The 22,450-nt window shown below is 36.2% G+C and overlaps 1 protein-coding gene across 1 annotated transcript in view; it reads left to right on the top strand.

The window, feature by feature from the left end:
- The window catches only part of FAT4 (FAT atypical cadherin 4), a 170,317-nt gene that overhangs the window by 103,509 nt on the left and 44,358 nt on the right, over positions 1–22,450 (top strand). The window contains exon 8 of the mRNA XM_036852687.1: positions 15,913–16,093. Within this exon, the coding sequence (XP_036708582.1) occupies positions 15,913–16,093 (181 nt within the window). The remainder of the gene's footprint in view (positions 1–15,912; positions 16,094–22,450) is intronic.

Raw genomic sequence — 22,450 nt, forward strand, 5'->3', positions numbered from 1 at the left:
GGGAGATTAATCTGTGTACCAATTAAATACATTACCTTTATTTATCTGTTCTCAGTCTAATATACTAAAGGAATATAGAGATATTCTGGCTATAGATATGGCCAAAAAGTCTGGTAATGAACTGTCTATGTGTTAGCATAATTAATAGGTCTGAGGGGAAAAGTTCAGTTATTAACATTCCTAATTAAGGGCATTTATCATCTGACTGAAAGAGGGAATAAACTTCATTCTTATGCAGGGATTGGAAATTACTTTTTGATGGAGGGGATACATGATGCTTTTGCAAAAATTAATCCTAAAATCTAAAAGGGCTAATCTATGCTTTATTTTCTTGGTGAGGATATGATGACATTTAAATTAATACTATCTGTCACACTGTTCAGCTGAGAGTGCCGCAGCATTGCAAATGTCTCTATAATCAAAAGAGAGGTCAGAAATGTGGCATATCATATTTTAGATATGAAGAGAGTTGTTTTATAACTGTTCCAGGAAGATTGCATTTTGTCAGTGTTATTTGTGGGAAGATGTTGAAGAAGAGCTTGCCTTGTCTGTTATGAAGAACATTTTTAATAATGAAAATTGCTTGAGAACTTTCCAAAAGGCACCAATGATTTCATAAATCAGATTGTGCTAGTGTAATCTTCAATTACCAGAAATCACTTGCATTTCACTTAATTATACATTTGAGTTGAAGGACGTTTTGGTTATTTCCATTTTGTTTCCAAGGTTGATAACTGGTTATTGTTTTACTTCCTCTTATTTCTAGTAAGTTTTTGTATAAAATCTGTTAGCAACTAAGTATTATCATAAATCATTTATTTAAATAATTTTCTTTAAATCAGCTACTCTTTAGTAGGAACAGTTGTTCCTACATAGAATTTCATTTGTATATTCATAAGATAAAAATACAAAAAGAAAGATGATCTAACTTCCAAAACTCCACTAAACAAGATCTAGAATTGCCATCATGTTACACAGAATTAAAATTTGATAATTTCAGTCTACTTTTCATTTACTCAATTTAAGCTATAAATCTGAGTAGACAAAGGAAACCCAAGTTTGAAATGGAAACAAACAATTTGAAATATTAAAGAGAATGTTTATATTACCTAAAGGATAAATATTAAATATAATAGAAAATAATGTCAGCTTATTATTATTATTATGAGGAAATTTCTTCTTCTCAAAAATCTTCTAAATTTCATCTTGTTAAAACGTGATCTTATTTTGTGGCCTATTTTGATAATTATTCCATAAATATATTAATTTGATATTTTCAGCAGGCAAGTAGGCAGGAAGCAGGTTGTATTTCAAATTTGGTGGTAGCCTCTCGTATTTCAGAGTTTCAACATGTGTTGAGAGGTTTTTTTAAAAAATGTTCTCCAAAAAGTAACTCCTCATGACATGCTTTGTGTGGGGGATAAAATATTTAGTTTCCATTACATTTTATTACTTTATTAACTCTTTGTATAAATAGATCTTTACTGGAGTATAATTGTTTCACAATACTGTGTTAGTTTCTGTTGTACAACAAAGTGAATCAGCCATATGCAGACACATGTCCCCATATCCCCTCCCTCTTGCATCTCCCTCCCACCCTCCCTATCCCTCCCCTCTAGGTCGTCACAAAGCACCGAGCTGATCTCCCTGTGCTATGCTGCTGCTTCCCACTAGCTATCGATTTTATATTTGGTAGTGTATATATGTCCATGCTACTCTCATTTTGCCCCAGCTTACCCCTCCCACCCCGTGTCCTCAAGTCCATTCTCTATGTCTACATCTTTATTCCTGCCCTGCCACTAGGTTCCTCAGTACCATTTTTCTTTTTTTATTTTTAGATTCCGTATATATGTGTTAGCATACGGTATTTGTTTTTCTCTTTCTGACTTACTTCACTCTGTATGACAGACTCTAGGTCCATCCACCTCACTACAAATAACTCAGTTTCGTTTCTTTTTATGCCTGAGTAATATTCCATTGTATATATGTGCCACATCTTCTTTATCCATTCATCTGTCGATGGACACTTAGGTTGCTTCCATGTCCTGGCTATTGTAAATAGAGCTGCAATGAACATTGTGGTATATGACTCTTTTTGAATTATGGTTTTCTCAGGGTATATGCCCAAATTTATATATTCATATAACATAAAATTTACCTTTTTTACCATTTTTAAATGTACAGTTCAGCGGCATTAAGTACATTCACATTGTCGGCCACTTTTCAGTCTCATTTTCATAACATTACTAAGTTCTTTCTTTAGTTTTACTTGTCACCTCTATTTAGTATAGGAATTTATATTAAGGAAATACAGTGTTTTTGATAAAGATTCCTGAGAAATGATTAAAAATAAAATGTTACCTAATGTGTATATACCTAATTTATATAAACATATTTACAAAACTAATTAGTGGTAATATATTATAAAATGAAATTTTTAAGATAAAAGCTGATGGTCATATTTAAAATGTTACATACTTACTTGCTTCATGTATTTTCTGGATTCAAATCTAACCATATAATTTAATGTTAATATTGAATGGCTGCTTTCAATACATTTTCAGGGGATGGCTTACTTAAAGTGAGAAATATGCATTTACTGCCTGGGTAAAAAAAGAAGCTAATACTTTATTACAACAAAAAAACACCCACTCGGGACCCTTTCACCAAATGTTTGATGTCAAGAACAAATCGGCTTTGTTGCAGAGCAACATATTTCAGTTAAGCAAAAATACTATTTCGGCTGAATAGTTGTTCAAGTTTCAAGAAAGTATGTTTAATTTATAGGGGCTAACAAAAAAAGTAAAATGTCTGCAGTTTGAACTTTAATTAGACGGTTAGGCTCATTCATTACACGTATTAAAGATGTATTTTCTGATAGAGCATTTGCCTGAAACATTTTTCTTTTTAAAATCTTTTTTTTTTAACATCTTTATTGGAGTATAATTGCTTTACAATGGTGTGTTAGTTTCTTCTTTAAAACAAAGTGAATCAGCTATACATATAGATATATCCCCTTATCTCCTCCCTCTTGCGTCTCCCTGCCACACTCCGTATCCCACACCTCTAGGTGGTCAAAAAGCACGGAGCTGATCTCCCTGTGCTATGCAGCCGCTTCCCACTAGCTATCTATTTAACATTTGGTAGTATATATAAGTCCATGCCACTCTCTCACTTCGTCCCAGCTTACCCTTCCACCTCTCCATGTCCTCAAGTCCATTCTCTACATCTGTGGCTTTATTCCTGTCCTGCCCCTAAGTTCTTCAACCATCTTTCTTTCTATCTTTTTTTTTTTTTTTAGATTCCATATATATGTGTTAGCATATGGTATATGTTTTTCTCTTTCTGACTTACTTCACTCTGTGTGACAGACTCTAGGTCCATCCACCTCACTACAAATAACTCAATTTCGTTTCTTTTTATGCCTGAGTAATATTCCATTGTATATATGTGCCACATCTTCTTTATCCATTCATCTGTCGATGGACACTTAGGTTGCTTCCATGTCCTGGCTATTGTAAATAGAGCTGCAATGAACATTGTGGTACATGACTCTTTTTGAATTATGGTTTTCTCAGGGTATATGCCTAGTAGTGGCATTGCTGGGTTGTATGGTAGTTCTATTTTTAGTTTTTTAAGGAACCTCGATACACTTCTCCATAGTGGCTGTATCAATTTACATTCCCACCAACAGTGCAAGTGGGTCCCCTTTCCTCCACACCCTCTCCAGCATTTATTGTTTGTAGATTTTTTGATGATGGCCATTCTGACTGGTGTGAGGTGATACCTCATTGTAGTTTTGATTTGCATTTCTCTAATGATTAGTGATGTTGAGCATCCTTTCATGTGTTTGTTGGCAATCTGTATATCTTCTATGGAGACATGTCTATTTAGGTCTTCTGCCCATTTTTGGATTGGGTTGTTTGTTTTTCGGATATTGAGCTGCATGAGCTGCTTGTAAATTTTGGAGATTAATCCTTTGTCACTTGCTTCATTTGCAAATATTTCCTCCCATTCTGAGGGTTGTCTTTTCGTCTTGTTTATGGTTTCCTTTGCTGTACAAAAGCTTTTAAGTTTCATTAGTTCCCATTTGTTTGTTTTTGTTTTTATTTCCATTTCTCTAGGAGGTGGGTCAAAAAGGATCTTGCTGTGATTTATGTCATAGAGTGTTCTGCCTATGTTTTCCTCTAAGAGTTTTATAGTGTCTGGCATTATATTTAGGTCTTTAATCCATTTTGAGTTTATTTTTGTGTGTGGTGTTAGGAAGTGTTCTAATTTCATTCTTTTACGTACAGCTGTCCAGTTTTCCCAGCACCACTTATTGAAGAGGCTGTCTCTTCTCCATTGTATATTCTTGCCTCCTTTATCAAAGATAAGGTGACCATATATGTGTGAGTTTATCTCTGGGCTTTCTAGCTTGTTCCACTGATCTATATTTCTGTTTTTGTGCCAGTACCATACCGTCTTGATTACTGTCGCTTTGTAGTATAGTCTGAAGTCTGGGAGCCGGATTCCTCCAGCTCTGTTTTTCTTTCTCAAGATTGCTTTGGCTGTTCGGGGTCTTTTGTGTTTCCATACAAATTGTGAAATTTTTTGTTCTAGTTCTGTGAAAAATGCCATTGGTAGTTTGATAGGGATTGCACTGAATCTGTAGATTGCTTTGGGTAGTATAGTCATTTTCACAATGTTGATTCTTCCAATCCAAGAACATGGTATATCTCTCCATCTCTTTGTATCATCTTTAATTTCTTTCATCAGTGTCTTATAGTTTTCTGCGTACAGCTCTTTTGTCTCCTTAGGTAGGTTTATTCCTAGGTATTTTATTCTTTTTCTTTCAATGGTAAATGGGAGTGTTTCCTTAATTTCTCTTTCAGAGTTTTCATCATTAGTTTATAGGAAAGCAAGAGATTTCTGTGCATTAATTTTGCATCCTGCTACTTTACCAAATTCGTTGATTAGTTCTAGTAGTTTTCTGGTAGCATCTTTAGGATTCTCTATGTATGGTATCATGTCTTCTGCAAACAGTGACAGCTTTACTACTTCTTCTCCGATTTGGATTCCTTTTTTTTTTCCTTTTTCTCTGATAACTATGGCTAGAACTTCCAAAGCTATGTTGAATAATACTGGTGAGAGTGGACAACCTTGTCTTGTTCCTGACCTTAGTGGAAATGGTTTCATTTTTTCACCATTGAGAATGATGTTGGCCTGGGTTTGTCATATATGGCCTTTATTATGTTGAAGTAAGTTCCGTCCATGTCTACATTCTGGAGAGTTTTTATCATAAATGGGTATTGAATTTTGTCAAAAGCTTTTTCTGCATCTATTGAGATGATCATATGTTTTTTATCCTTCAATTGGTTAATATGGTTTATCACACTGATTGATTTGCATATATTGAAGAATCGTTGCATTCCTGGGATAAACCCCACTTGATCATGCTGTATGATCCATTTAATGTGCTGTTGGATTCCGTTTGCTAGTATTTTGTTGAGGATTTTTGCATCTATGTTCATCAATGATATTGGCCTATAGTTTTCTTTCTTTATGACATCTTTGTCTGGTTTTGGTATGATGTTGATGGTGGCCTCGTAGAATGAGTTTGGGAGTGTTCCTCCCTCTGCTATATTTTGGAAGAGTTTGAGAAGGAGAGGTATTAGCTCTTCTCTAAATGTTTGATAGAATTTGCCTGTGAAGCCAGCCGGTCCTGGGCTTTTGTTTGTCAAAATATTATTAATCACAGTCTCAATTTCAGTGCTTGTGATTCATCTGTTTATATTTTCTCTTTCTTCCTGGTTCAGCCTTAGAAGGTTGTGCTTTTCTAAGAATTTGTCCATTTCTTCCAGGTTGTCCATTTTGTTGGCATGTAGTTGCTTGTAGTAATCTCTCATGATCCTTTATTTCTGCAGTGTCAGTTGTTACTTCTCCTTTTTTATTTCTAATTCTATTGATTTGAATCTTCTTCCTTTTTTTCTTGATGAGTCTGGCTAATGGTTTATCAATTTTGTTTATCTTCTCAAAGAACCAGCTTTAAGTTTTATTGATCTTTGCTTCTGTTTCCTTCATTTCTTTTTCATTTATTTGTGATCTGATTTTTATGATTTCATTCCTTCTGCTAACTTTGGGTTTTTTGTTCTTCTTTCTCTAATTGCTCTAGGTGTAAGGTTAGGTTGTTTATTTGAGATGTTTCTTGTTTCTTGAGGTAAGATTGTATTGCTATAAACTTCCCTCTTAGAACTGCTTTTGCTGCATCCCATAGGTCTTGGGTCGTCGTGTTTTCATTGTCATTTGTTTCTAGGTATTATTTGATTTCCTCTTTGATTTCTTCAATGATCTCTGGGTTATTAAGTAGTGTATTGTTTAGCCTCCATGTGTTTGTATTTTTTAAAGATTTTTTCCTGTAATTATTATCTAGTCTCATAGCATCGTGGTTAGAAAAGATACTTGATATAATTTCAATTTTCTTAAATTTACCAAGGCTTAATTTGTGACCCAAGATACAATCTATCCTGGAAAATGTTCCATGAGCACTTGAGAAGAAAGTGTATTCTGTTGTTTTTGGATGGAATGCCCTATAAATATCAAGTCCATCTTGTTTAATGTATCATTTAAAGCTTGGGTTTCCTTATTTATTTTCATTTTGGATGATCTGTCCATTGGTTAAAGTGGGGTGTTAAAGTCCCCTATTATGATTGTGTTACTGTCAATTTCCCCTTTTATGGCTGTTAACATTTGCCTTATGTATTGAGATGCTCCTATGTTAGGTGCATAAATGTTGACAAATGTTGTGTCTTCTTCTTGGATTGATCCCTTGATCATTATGTAGTGTCCTTCTTTGCCTCTTGTAATAGTCTTTATTTTAAAGTGTATTTTGTCTGATATGAGAATTGCTACTCCAGCTTTCTTTTGATTTCCATTTGCATGGAATATCTTTTTCCATCCCCTCACTTTCAGTCTGTATGTGTCCCTAGGTCTGAAGTGGGTCTCTTGTAGACAGCATATATATGGGTCTTGTTTTTGGATCCATTCAGCCAGTCTATGTCTCTTGGTTGGAACATTTAATCCATTTACATTGAAGGTAATTATCGATATGTATGTTCTTATTCCCATTTTCTTAATTGTTTTGGGTTTGTTATTGTAGGTCTTTTCCTTGTCTTTTGTTTCCTGCCTAGAGAAGTTCCTTTAGCATTTGTTGTAAAGCTGGTTTGGTGGTACTGAATTCTCTTAGCTTTTGCTTGTCTGTAAATGTTTTAATTTCTCCATCGAATCTGAATGAGATCCTTGCTGGGTAGAGTAATCTTGGTTGTAGGTTTTTCCCTTTCATCACTTTAAATATGTCCTGCCACTCCTTTCTGGCTTGTAGAGCTTCTGCTGAAAGATCAGCTGTTAACCTTATGGGGATTCCCTTGTGTATTATTTGTTGCTTTTCCCTCACTGCTTTTAATATTTTTCTTTGTATTTTATTTTTGATAGTTTGATTAATATGTGTCTTCGAGTGTTTCTACTTGGATTTATCCTGTATGGGACTCTACGTTTCCTGGACGTGATTGACTATTTCTTTTCCCATATTAGGGAAATTTTCAACTATAATCTCTTCAAATATTTTCTCAGTCCATTTATTTTTCTCTTTTTCTTCCGGGACCTCTATAATTCGAATGTTGGTGCATTTAATGTTGGCCCAGACGTCTCTGAGACTGTCCTCAATTATTTTCATTCTTTTTTCTTTATTCTGCTCTGCAGTAGTTATTTACACTATTTTATCTTCTGGGTCACTTATACATTCTTCTGCCTCAGTTATTCTGGTATTGATTCCTTCTGGAGAATTTTTAATTTCATTTATTGTGTTGTTCATCATTGTTGGTTTTCTCTTTAGTTCTTCTAGGTCCTTGTTAAACATTTCTTGTATTTTCCCCATTCTGTTTCCAAGATTTTGGATCATCTTTACTATCATTATTCTGAATTCTTTTTCAAGTAGACTGCCTATTTCCTCTTTATTTGTTTGGTCTGGTGGGTTTTTACCTTGATCCTTCATCTGCTATGTGTTTCTCTGTCTTCTCATTTTGCTTAACTTACCGTGTTTGGGGTCTCCTTTTCGCAGGCTGCAGGTTTGTAATTCCTGTTGTTTTTGGTGTCTGCCCCCAGTGGTTAAGCTTGGTTCAGTGAGTTGTGTAGGCTTCCTGGTGCAGGGGTCTAGTGCCTGTGTTCTGGTGGATGAGGCTGGATCTTGTCTTTCTGGTGGGCAGGACTGCATCTGGTGGTGTGTTCTGGAGTGTCTGTGACCTTATTATAATTTTAGGCAGCCTCTCTGCTAATGGGTGGGGTTGTGTTCCTGTCCTGCTAGTTGTTTGGCATAGGGTGTCCAGCACTGTAGCTTCCTGGTCTTTGAGTGGAGCTGAGTCTCGTTAAGATGGAGAGTTCTGGGACAGCTTTCGCTGTTTGATATTACGTGGAGCCTGGAAGCCTCTGGTGAACCAATGCCCTGAAGTTGGCTCTCCCACCTCAGAGGCACAGGCCTAACACCTGGCTGGAGTACCATTACTCTGTCAGCCACATGGCTCAGAAGAAAAGGGAGCGAGAGAGAGACAGAGAGAGAGACAGAGAGAGAGAGAGAGGGAGAGAGGGAGGGAGGGAGGGAGGGAGGGAGAGAGAGAGAGAGAGAGAGAGAGAGAGAGAGAGGAAGGAAGGAAGTAAAATAAAATAAAATAAAGTTTTTGAAATAAAAAATAATTATTAAAAATAAAAAAATTAAAAAGTAATAAAGAAAAAGAAAAAGAAAGAAAGAAAGAAAGAAGAGAGTAACCAAGCCAAAAAAAGAAATCTACCAATGATAACAAGCGCTAAAAACTATACACACACACAAAAAAAGAACAAAAAACAAAAATGGACAGACAGAACCATAGGAGAAATGGTAAAAACAAAGCTATATGACAAAATCACAGAAAGAGGCATACACATACACATTCACAAAAAGAGAAAAAGGAAAAATATATATATATCTATATATATATTAAAAAAAGGAGGAAGAGAGCCACCAAATCAATAAACAAATTGACCAATGATAATAAGCTCTAAATACTAAACGAAGATAAACATAAAACCAGAGACCAGTCAGTTGCATACAGCAAACCCCAAGTCTACAGTTGCTCCCAAAATCCACCGCCTCTATTTTGGGATGATTCATTGTCTATTCAGGTATTCCAGAGATGCAGGGTACATCAAGTTGATTGTGGAGATTTAATCCGCTGCCCCTGAGGCTGATGGGAGAGATTTCCCTTTCTCTTCTTTGTTTGCACAGCTCCTGGGGTTCAGCTTTGGATTTGGCCCCGACTCTGCATGTAGGTCGCCGGAGCGCATCTCTTCCCCGCCCAGACAGGACAGAGTTAAAGTAGCAGCTGATTAGGGGGCTCTGGCTCACTCAGGCCGGGGAGAGGGAGGGGTACGGATGCGGGGTGAGCCTGCAGCCGCAGAGGCTGGTGTGACATTGCAACAGCCTGAGCCATGCTATTTGTTCTCCTGGAGAAGTTGTCCCTGGATCACGGGACCCTGGCAGTGGTGGGCTCCATAAGTTCCTGGGAGGGGAGGTGTAGATAGTGACCTGTGCTTGCACACAGGCTTCTCTGTGGCTGCAGCAGCAGCCTTAGCATCTCATGCCTGTCTCTGGGGTCCGCACTGATAACTGTAGCTCATGCCCGTCTCTGGAGCTCGTTTAGGTGGTGCTCTGAATCCGCTCTCCTCGCCCACCCCGAAACAATGGTCTCTTGCCTCCTAGGCAGTTCTAGACTTTTTCCTGGATGCCCTCCCATCTAGCTATGTTGCACTAGCCCCCTTCAAGCTGTGTTCATGCAGCCAACCCCAGTCCTCTCCCTGGAATCTGACCTCTGAAGCCCAAGCCTTAGCTCCCAGCCCCTGCCCGCCCCGGCGGGTGATCAGACAAGCCTCTCAGGCTGGTGAGTGCTGGTGGGCACTGATCCTCTGTGCGGGAATCTCTCCACTTTGCCCTCCGCACCCCTGTTGCTGTGCTCTCCTCCGTGGCTCCGAAGCTTCCCCCCCACCACCCCCGTCTCTGCCAGTGAAGGGGCTTCCTAGTGTGTGGAGACTTTTCCTCCTTCACAGCTCCCTCCCAGAGGTGCAGGTCCTGTCCCTGTTCTTTTGTCTCTGTTTTTTCTTTTTTCTTTTGCCCTCCCCAGATACATGGGGAGTTTCTTGCCTTTTGGGAAGTCTGAGGTCTTCTGCCAGCGTTCAGTAGGTGTTCTATAGGAGTTGTTCCACATGTCGATGTATTTCTGATGTATTTGTGGGGAGGAAGGTGATCTCCACATCTGACTCCTCCTCCATCTTGAAGGTCTCCTCTTTTGAAAATCTTATTTTAAGTTTCCTTGAACTTTATTTTGATATATTTGATCTTTTTAGGCCACTAGTGTTAAAAGGCAATACCAGTTTAATCATTTCTCAAACAAGAGTATAAAATATCATTCAGACAAACCTTGGAACTTCCCAATTATAAGGGACTATCAGAAGATTAAGCTGTGAATAGTCTGTGTGTGTGTGTGTGTGTGTGTGTGTGTGTGTGTATGTGTTTGTGTGTGAGGTATGTTTTTGCAAATTTTATAAAATGCTTTTCAGAATCATATGTATTTTTTTCTATTTGCTCTAAAAATTTCAGAAGGTTCCTATCAATTTACCTATATTTATTTTATTTTTATATATGTATATACATATATACATATTATACAGATTATGATGTATACAATACATATAATTTTTAAAAAATGAAATTTGAGGTTCATTTTATCATCTGACCTCTAATTGTATTTCAAATATCCACTGTACCCTCCTAATATCTACAATTATAAATTTCTGAGATCTTGTCCTTTTATTTCATTTGTATCTTCAACCCCTTTCACTGGCTCACTGTCTTCTACCAGCAGCCTGTGTCATTACATCCTACCTCTTCTTTCTGTTTGCATCTGGTTCTCATAAATCAATTCCAGATGAAATCAAGTAATCTTGCCCTAGTACGCCACTACCTATATAATTCATCCTTATCAGATCTATCCAAGCTAAACATTGGCCCCTGGTATTCTGATTCTTCTCATGGGATTCAGGATTAATTGGGACCCTCTGTTATAAGTAGTAGACTATCTCCAAAACTTTGACCTTTGTTGACAGTCTTGTTCTCTGACCCTGGCTGTAGGCTAAAACCTATATTCCCAGATGTATATTTCTAGAAGTGTTCAGCTTTTTGAACTTTCAGCCATGTAGTCACTAGATCAGATTTCCATATATCGTGTCAAAGGAGAAGTTAATAAACATTGAGGACAAGGTCTATTGGTATGCATTATGGTTTTATATAAAGATGAATTAAACAATTATTTCTGCTCTCAATTAATTTGTAACTTAATAGAGAATATGGCAGAAGTACATTGATAATAATAATAATATAGGGTAAAAATGTGTAATAAGAGTGACATACTTTTATCTGAGCCTAATGAACTGAGAAAAGATATTTTTTTTAAGAGTTCAAAATTGATTGCCTTCTGCCACTATGGCTGAATGTAAATAAGTTGCTCAAATTCTTTGGGTCTAAAGTTCTTTATTTAAAAAATTAAATTGTAATACTTACTTCATGAATCTGTATATTAAATGAGTAATACATATATAAGATACTCATACATATATCTGTTATCAAATAAGTGTTCAATAATAGGCATCTATAAATATATATGTGTATATGTATTTGCACATATGTTTTTCAATTTATATATAAATATGTGGGCTAAGTTTACACAGAATAATTAAGACTTGAGTTTTTGACATACTAATATTGAGGCTCTGGAACCAGCAGAAAGTTCTGGACCAAAGATAAAGTAATAGTGAACATCATGCAGCACTTCACACGGGCTATAACCACAAAGATGTTGGGAAACAGGAACATAAGTTCCAGGACCACTTTTTCACATAGTTAAGAGGAAGGGTTCAAAAACAAGCAAACAAACACAGAAAAGCAACAAGAACAACAACAAAAACAAGACTTCATCATTCCATTAGGAGATGAGGAAGCACTAAAATCTGTGTGGGCCAAGGACTAGGGAACTTGTGTCCTTCATCCGAGAAGAGTGTGTAGAGATGAGGCTTACTCACTTGAAATCCAGGGACATTGCTGCTTTTTGTCCCTTGATTTCATCTCCCTGCCTAAAGCTGAGAGAGAGGGCCTTGTGGACCTCCTGCTATAGTGGACAAGTCTGAGGCTGGAGTGAGGTGTGCAGTGGAAAGCCCCACCCCCAAGAATAAATGAAAAATATTGGAGGCAGAGTTCGGAGTAAGTTAAATCTCAGTAAAAGACTTAGAAATGTAGAACGTTGTCTTTGTGAAGTTTCCTTGTAAAACTTTAAAAAGTAAATAAGACCTTCGTGCACATCCCCTGGGGCAACAAGAAAGTGAGGCCGCTGTAGAGATTGTGCTTCACTCTATCAATTCTTGAAGAAAATAGGAAGAGAAGAACCCCAAGTGCGTTGAAAGTGGGCTGAAAGAGAAAAGGGGACTCTGGGCATGGTTCTTGGCTTAAGAAGATGTCCCATGTGGATATGGGATTACCTATGGGGCCATTTCTCAAGCCAGGCCCATCTGTTGTCGCTGGTGCGCTTTTAAGATCTTGTGAAAAAATTATTCTCTGGTATGGAGACCGTGAGATTGAACTTGCTGAATATTTTCCGGGGTAAACAATGTTTTGTTCTTTTTGCTTACTAATTCAGAAAACACATCAACAACAATATTTATGTAGTTTATAGACAAGGAAAGAAATCACATGTTCCTGACCAAATGAGTTAGTCATCATTTTATGAGGTTTTCCATATGTGTGTCATCAGACACTTTAGAATACCAAAGATGAAACCTTTGTTTGGCAGTACTGTGTTATTTCTTAACAAGTTTAAGCACTGTTGATTAGACAGCATATCAGACATATTCAGGTCTTCTTTAAACTCTCACTGTAAATTTTTAGATTTTGCATTTTTAAACTTTCAATTCAACGTCTTCCACAAAGCTGTGAAAGTTTTGAAAGCTAAGTATCTCATATACTTATAACTACAAAAAAATCATTAAAAGAAAAGAATGATTCAAAATCTTTTCCTGAATAATATTATCATAGGATTGACTTGAAAGTTTTGTGGAGGAACAAAAATCCTGAGAACTATGACACAGAAATCTGTAGGATTAAAAATGGACCTTTTAAAGGTCAATATTCCATTTTTTTTTTGTTTCTAAAACAAGTACAACAACAAAGAGTACTATAGAATACGTTTTAACTATGTACCAGGCACTATCTTAAGCATGTTACATTCCCCTCAACACCTCTTTTGAGGTAGGTTCTATTTTCATTATTCCCATTTTGCGTGTAAGGAGACAGATTTAGTGAGTGGAGTACAATGTCAATAAAAGAGATAAAAGAGCCCTTCACGTCCTCTGGGGCATTGATTTAGTTATCCCCTCTCTCAATTCATCAGATGTACAGCCTCCTTCCCATGATATCCCCTACTGTCCACACAAAAGCACAGATATCCACTAGTTAATTTTTTTAATGCAACCAGTGGGCGAAATACTAACATCATTCACATCATTAACTTCCATTTCATCAAACTGTATGTAATTAAACACATTCAAGAGCTTTAGGCCAAACATTGGCCAAAAATAATACCACAGAAAAATTGATTTTGGTTTTAACACGTGCTATGAAAAATTCAGAATTCGTGACCAGACTGATGTCTCCAAATGCTCCACAAACAACCTCGACAATAGCTAGGGTCCCTCACAGATGGACCTTTTTCTCTAGCTTGTGCCTTGTGCTGGGGATCGGCTTGTCCAGAGTCCCAGAGCATCTCACTGAGCAGTACCTGTCCAGCTGCTAACACCTTATGGCTTTTTGCCAGTGGTCAGCAGCTCTGCATTCAAGTCAAATCCCAGCTCCATTCCTCACTAAGTCTGTGGCCCTAAAATAGTTGCTCAGCCTTTCTCTCAGTTTACTTATATATAAAATGGAGATAACAGTTTTACTAACTTATGAAGATTAGACAATGCAAGTAAACTTCTTCAACCAGTACTTGAATACATAAAGACTCAGTAAATATTTGCAATTATCATTATTAATATGTTGAGTGAGATTTTAAAAGTATTATTTTAATGTGCTTCTTCAGTGTTTATAATACTTCCAGATCTATTCTGGGTGTGAAATGTTTGTGACATCAGCCTACCATTGTTTAAGTGACTAGTAAAAAGGCAATTACAGTATTTTAATATTTGTAGTCGATTATACAAAAAAAGCAAAAAGTGAGAACTAGTTTTCTTTCCTTTAATGTAAAATCAAACACCTAAAAAGTAGGATTTCTGCAGTCATGAATTTAAAAATATGTTAATGTAAATGGAATGCTTAATATAAATTACATCACGGAGAAGGATATATATGGCAACAAAGATCAGCTTGCAGCCTAAATTTAATTGCATAGGTTTCCGGGAGGTATCATGCCTCATTACACTGCCCAGTTCAAGTTGTCTTACACATTTTTTATCTAACGTAGAATTTGAGCTTCCTTACATAGAGCACAAAAATACCAGATCACCAAAACCACTGCATTCCGTAATTTTCTAGTCTGTTGATTTTGGTTCCTATACATTTGAGCATAAAAGCTGATTGGTATTATGCCATCAGTAATAACAATCTAATAGGAAAAAGTTTGAAAAGTAGTAAGAAAATACTAACAAATCACAAGAATATTATTACAAAAAAATAATATTGGAAGGCTGTGAATCTCAACACCATTCTGATACTAAAGAGTTACTCCATAAGCATTTTACAGAGAAACAAATGAGCGAGTGAATGAATGGCTTTATTAACAAAATGTTGAGTACTAGAAATAAGTAGAATTTAAACTTCGTTTAACAGGAGATAATTTTATGGGAGAAAGAATAGTATCTTAAACAGAAAGTGAGAGTATCCAGGGCTTTATTTTATTTTACATAAATACAATTAAACAGACTTCCATTATTTCTATTTAGGGAAATTAAAGTTTGAAAACTGATTTTGAAAGCACAGCTAAGGGCAGATGATTTGCCATTTACCTGTGGGACAACCCACAGAGTCTAACCAAATATGTCATCTGACCTTCACCACAAACAGTCTGCTAACCTTGTGTAGTACAGGCCGTGTACTCCAAGATTTTGTTAAACGCTGGCTTTTCACTATATGCTGATAATGGAACTGGGGCAGGAAATAAAAATGAATTGTTTCACATTTACCTTAAATATTCAATACATGCAACAAAAATGATTTCAAGTCAGCTCATTGACATAGTGTTATTTCCAGCAAGTGGAAGATGAGAGTTTTGATGTTAACTTGAAGCTTTCTTCTTTAAGTTTTCTGCAAACAAATATTGTTTAGTACAGAAAAGGGTATTTAAAGGCCTCAGAAGCCCAGTTGAATTTTGTTGACAATAGCATTGAGAGTCACATCTAGGAATACAGTTTTTAACTCTGCCTTGTCAGCTGGCCAGCTATTCCAGGCCCAGGGGTATTCTCCAAATCTGGCTTGAGCTATTTTACTGTAAGTGCCTCTTTTGTGGCATTTAAATGATATTGTTGTGTTCTGCATTGCTGAATCAGCACCTTTAAAATAGAATAAGAGGTTGACGTATTCCTTTCGTGCAGTATCACTAGGAAAGAGTTGGAATACTATTCCCTAAATAAAAATATTTTTTTCTTGTAACAACACTAAAAATCACTCAATCACTTGCCTATGTGTTCCCAAATTTTACTTTGGGATGTTTTCTAAATTCTCTTCCATAGTTCTGTCTATAGCTAATTGTTAAGTTTGCTATTATTTTTGTTATTTATGAACATTAAGACTAGATTTTCTTTTCCTTCTAGGATCCCCTGCCCTGACCGGAACTGGAACTATCAACGTCATAGTGGATGACGTCAATGACAATGTCCCCACTTTTGCCAGTAAAATGTATTTCACAACAATTCCTGAAGATGCCCCAACTGGGACAGATGTTTTATTGGTAAATGCCTCAGATGCTGATGCTTCAACAAATGCAGTAATCAGGTCAGTACATTTTCCTTTGTAAATTTTAATTATTTTTCTCATTAAACATTAGTCTTTGGACTAAATGCATACAATGCTTCATTTTGCTGAAATTCTGTAGCATTAACTCATAGCCCAATTGTGGTTGCTGAATAACCAACTATGCCTAAAATGAGGATTAAAACAATAATGATTTTATGTATTGTTCTAAAATTTTATCTTATTAATTTTATTTATATTTTTATTGTATCTCATTATTTTGTAGTTGAGGAATTAGGGCATGGCTCAGTGGGAGATTCTTCTGCTTCTTGTGGTTGACTAGTGTCACTTATGGTATTTACCTGGTGACTGTGTCCTAGAGGGTCCAAGATGGTTTCACGCGCATGCCTGGTGGCTTGGCAGGGATGGCTGGAACTTTAGGCTCAGTTGGGCCCCTTCTCTGATCTTGTGGTCTCAGAGTTTCTCAGTGTGGTTCTTCAGCAGGGTAGTTGGACTTCTTTATATGGTAGAAGAACCTCTGGGTTACAAGGACCTCAGGTGAAAGCTGCTAATGCTCTTACAGACCAGGCCTTGAAACAGCATAGAATCACTTCCATAATACTTTCTTTGTCAAAGCAGCCATGGCCAGCCAAGAGTCCCCAGGCTAAAACCCATCGGTGAAAAGTCTTCAAATGACTGTGCCATCATATAGTCAGATATAATAAAAATCCGTGCCATTTTTATCTTGCAAAAAACTATTATGTTCACTTTAAATTGACAGACAATTATTACAACTTAAATGAAAAATATTTTCACAGAATAGTAAGTTGTTATGCCAACCTAAATCTTATTTACTCTGGCTTGATATGTTTTTAATGGAATATATATTTTGGATGTTAATCACTCCTTGCTATTCATGGAATCCTGGAGAAAATCCACTTTTTCCTCTGCTTAACAGAGCTTTTGTGTATTAATTTTTATATTGACTATATAAGTATTACATATTTAAGTCATTTACCTAACTACTGATGGACTCTCTAAAAGCACAACCTTTTATGTGTGATGTTAATTTTCCCATATGGTCTAACATGATCTTTTACACAGCAGCTACCCAAAAAATATTTATTTATATTCTTCTTTCTACCAGTTTGATCAAGTTATGCATTTTAATGGATGGTATACTTATTTTGAGTTAAACACTTTACATAACTTTTAATATTTTCCCTTCTAGTAAACCAGCCTGCATTAATTACTAGCTTACTAGTTTATATCTTTATCTAGTTTATATCTTTGTTTCCCAGACACCCATTCCAGAATTTAGCTCTTATAGAAATATATTCCTTTTTTATCCCCAACTGACCAAATCTCCATTCAAAACCTCACTTTTAATTCTTTTATGTCATAACATTGGAGAAAGTCACAAAACTGTATCAACAGGGTTGACATTCAAAGGCAAATCCCTTTCTCTGTGCTCTTAATCCCATCCCATTCGATTTCCCTCAAATCATTAATTCAGCAGTTACTACATTTTGCTCTGGATTTTCAAGTAATCCTTCTTTCCTTGATCATATCTTTATCCCTATAGAAATGCTCAGAATATCTGGTATTGAGTTCTGGTTCCTTTATTTACTTACATGACTTAGGAAAGTCATTTTAGTGTCTCTAAGGCTCAGTGTATCCATCAGTAAAAGTGGAGATAAGAATTGCTACTTTCGAAATTTGTGAGAATTAAATATATATTGACCAATTACTAGGTGCCAAGTATCATATATGGAATCAGTTAATATGTGCAAATGTCTCTAACACATTACTGGGACATGAAAGTCGCTAAATTTATACTAGTTTTTTTTCTTTTCATCATTCTAATATCTATTTTATTCCTAATATATTCTTCCTTGAAAAATGTCTACAACATAATAGTGACTTGGCACCTAAATAAATGCATTAAATGAATGATTCTAGTATTCTTTACAACTGCTGCTTTTCCTCACATTTTTCACACCACATTTTTGAGAGGGTGGGTTACTGCCTCAGAGTTTTCTCTGGCCATTTATTCTTGAAAATCTCTCAGTCTTTCTCCTCCATTGCTTTACCAAAAAAGACTATTCGAAGATTCTACTGAAATTTATCAAGTCCAGTGATTTCTGAATCTTTATTTTCCTTTGCCTTTTGCAATATTTGCACCACAGGTCAAATTGGCATTTTTTTTCTCCTCAGTGTCTGTGTAAATGTTATTTCTTATTTCTCATCCTGTGTCTCTGACCACACCTTCTAATTTGCCTTCTGTGTCCCCTCTTTCTCTCTCTCCAAAGAAATTTGGACATTCCCCACAGCATTTTTTCTCAGTCCTTTTCTTTCCTTTCTTTATTTTCCCGCACGTGTGTGTATGTGTGTGTGTGTGAGAGAGAGAGAGAAAGAGCAAAAGAGAGAGAGAGTAGATAGAGAATCATCCATTTCCATGGCTGCAGCCATGAGAAAACTTACCCAGAAAACTAGACAGAAAACCTCTAAACCTGTTGTACCAACTCTGACTCCATCCTGGAGATTCCCACCCGTCTTTAAAACTCTCTAGGAGGCACTTCTACGTAGAGGTTCTGTTGTCATAAGGACAACGTATCAGAAGCTCCTAACCTTTTCTGTTTCTCCTCTTGGTGTACTGCTCTCTTTTAACGATGTTGCTTTGCTTTCTTCATCCTCCCATCTTGATGGCTAAAAATCATCCTCTCCCCCTACGCTCATTCAGTGGACAAGTTTTCATGTTTCTTCTTTCCTAATGACTCTGGCACTCATTCTTTTCTGTGCATCCCTCCTGCCAAGATCCTAGTTCAGTCCATAATTACATCATGCCTGGACTATTATAATAAAAATTAACTTACTTTCCTGACTCTGGTTTCTAATCCTTCCAATCTATATACTACACGATCCTGTATAATCTTGGAGCCCTTACGATGTCCCAGATACTTTGTTAAGTTCTGAGGAGTTAAGCACTTCAGTTCTAATAAGAACACTTTAATATAGAAGGTAATTTTGCAATATTACAATGATAGTACCTTGGAACAAGTATAGTTTAAACACAGAATGTGTGGAAAGAACAGCATACTCAGTGATACCTGAGGAAATAAGTATAAGCTTCAAGTAATTGATGAATTTTGGAAAGACAGAGGAGTTGCTTATGGACAAACAAGGGATGAAAGACATTCTAGGCAAAGACAGTAACAGGTGCAAAGCCAAAGCCATGCAAAAACATAGCATCAGAAAAACAAAGCTGTTCAGTATGGTTGGTGTGGGTTAGGAATGGGCCTTGTATACCATAGGAGAAAATTCACATTTCTTTCTGTGTCTAGTGGGAGAAACAACTGAAATGTGTTAAGGTGGGCAATAACATGATTAGTTTATGTTTTATGACGATTCCTCTCTCAGTGTTGTAGAAAGTGATTCGGATAAAGCAAAGCCTGAGTCGGTGAATGAAGGGAAAACGGCAGTAACATGAAACAGCTAGCTCAGTGGCTCAGCTTTAACAATGATACTCCCCCCTCCTCAAAATCTTTCAACTTCCAGTTTGCCTAGGGCATAACGCCCAGTCTGCATATTCCAGCCCCTCCGTAAACAGCTCCAGCATCTTTCCAAGCTTATTCTGGACAAATGTATAGCCAAACTTTCAGCCTCACTGGATCACTTTCTGCTCCTGGGAAAAGGACCTGTGCTTTTCCAAGCACTATGGCTCTGTTCAAATCCTTCTATATCCTAGACCAGGGCTCTGCAAACAGCAGCCTGCAAGCCAAATTCGGCCCAGTGCCTAGTTTTGTAAATAAAGTGTTCCTGGAAAATAGCCATGCCCATTCATGTACGTATTGTCTGCAGCTGCTTTTGCATTAAAACAGCAAGTTGAGTGTTGCAACAGAGATCTGATGGCCTAAAGAGCTGAAAATATTTACTAACTGGTCCTTTACAGAAAAAAAAATTTGTTGACTCCTAGCCTAAAATACCTTCATTCTCCCTTTACAATACTATTGTAAGGTGGGTAACCTCTTTAAGACTTAGCCTAAATTTACATTTCTCCAAGAAAGGCTTTTCTATCAAAAGTGATCTCTTTGTCTTCTGAATTCCCAAAACAATGCTTCTGAGCAATTTCGTAGCACTTAAACATAACGCCTGGTTTTGTATTTACTTTTCCATGTGTCTTTCCTCCATCTAGGGTATAAGCTTGAGCACAGAATTTTTTTACCTACTTATCCATGTCTCTATTAGTTCATCCATTTACCTAAAGATGGATTATAAGAGATTATATATAATAGATTATGATAATTATGTACGTATATATACTGTTATGTGTGTAAACCTAAACTTTGAATTCTTGTCACATACTAATTATGATGCCAAGTGCTTTTCAAAAGAAATTACATTTGATGCTCAAAACTACCAAATGAAGGGAATACATATATGTATAATACTTCATAGATAGAGAAGACTTAGAAAGGCTAAGAAACTTTATGAATTTAAGTCCTTGAATGAGATCAAAATTCATGTCCAAGGGAACTGTGTTCCAAAGTCCAGTTTCTAAACTATTACTAAATCACTGTATGCTAGCAGCCCACAGTGCAGTGCCTTATGACTGTAGCAAATCTCAGGAAGAGCTAAAAAAGTTTCAAGAAATCAAATGGGGATATTTCATCTTTACAAATGCAACAACAGTTGATTTAGATTTTAGATAATAATGATCAGTTTATGCCAATAATTTGAAACAGTAATTTCTTGAGTCAGAAAAAAAATTAACACCTTGTTGATTTGCATTGAACTAAATCATTGTAAACTGATTCTACATCAAACCTGAGCAAGAGTCCCTTTTGGCCTTAGCAAGAGCTACAGTGTGCCTTGTCTCACCCACATCCCCTCAGGCTGTGTCTCACCTTCCATCTACTGTAGGATAATGGAAAAAGTGCATGCTGAAGTCATAAAGACAGAAGTTCAGTCTCCATGTACCATTTATAGATTGCATGTTTCTCTGTGCAACTAGATTAGCCTCCCTTAGATTCAGATTCCTCATCGATAAAAAATGTAGTACAAAACCAAACTGTTAGGATTGTTCTGAGGCTTACAAGAAAGTGTATATAAAATGCCTTGTAGTCTGCTGGGTACACACTAAGAACACGGTAAGATGCTGCAAAGTTGTAAAGAACAGTGTAGGTGTTTAGCTGTTAAGAATGTAGCACAAGACTTGATCTAAGTTCATAACCTTAAAAGAAATTAATGTGGACCAGAGAAGCAGGAGAGAGATGTATGAAAGGATGAGAAGTGAAACAAGACTCAAATAATACAAGTGGGGAAAACCTGGGCATGTGATCTCAGCAGTCTATCCATTTATATTGTCCCCTATGTTTCTTTTATTTCTTTCTTTTTGTAACTTACAAGAATAAATTTGATTGAAACTGGTATTATAGATATTGTGAGATATTAAAGAATATCTCATATTTAAAATACACTATTGATACACTTTTATTCTTTAATTTTTAAAAATAATAAATATATTACCTACTTTTAAACAGACAATCTTATGTGCAATAGCATAAAATAAAGAATAAGAATTTATAGTACAAAGTTCCTCTATGGATTATTTAGTTCACCCTGGGCCAGAACTCACATCATTTGCCTTTCAACACATTGTTCATTCTAATATACCATGGTCTTCTCACATACAAAGCATCCAAATCAAATTTACATGCATTTTGCATCCTTCTTATTTTTATTTGTGAATGCTTAAGGGAACAAATATTTGAGTGAACCTTGGCCTTTGCTGTCATAAAGCTGTAAGAAAGCTTGTGGCACTATGAAGCACTTGTTCCAACCCCTATTAACTTATTTGGTCATTCCTACACCTACCGATAGAAGCAAAGTTTCCCAAAGTAAAAATCACATAATTCTCATAATCCAGGTGTCTACAGACTTTCTCCAAAAGGTAAGGCAATATGATTATTTCATGAGTCCTGAATTTCTAACTTTGAGAAATCATTTACAAACCTTTGATATTTTTATTTTGATAAAGGGAATAGATATCTTCTACTCTGTAAGCGTAGTAATTACACTTTGTAAAGAGTCATTTCTGGTCTAGGAAATATAGTCAGTGCTTTTCTCACTCCTGATCGTGGCATGTGGGTGTGTCAAAGGGTGTTCAAATCTGAGTGATACCAAGTACTTTATCAATACTAAAATCATTTCTCAACCAAATTCCTTCTCTATTCTTTTTCTATTTAGCTTTCATTTTATAGAACCTCTTTTTTTTAAAAAAAAATAGCTCCCAATTGTTAATTATGTCTCTAAAAAGGATGAAGATGCTGAAATGTTTGTTTTAACCGATGAACTTCATAGGAGAAATGTGCACTGGCTGCAATGCAAGGTTTTTTC

The sequence above is a fragment of the Balaenoptera musculus genome, chromosome 5 (genome assembly GCF_009873245.2).
Source record: "Balaenoptera musculus isolate JJ_BM4_2016_0621 chromosome 5, mBalMus1.pri.v3, whole genome shotgun sequence".
Taxonomy (NCBI): Eukaryota; Metazoa; Chordata; class Mammalia; order Artiodactyla; family Balaenopteridae; genus Balaenoptera; species Balaenoptera musculus.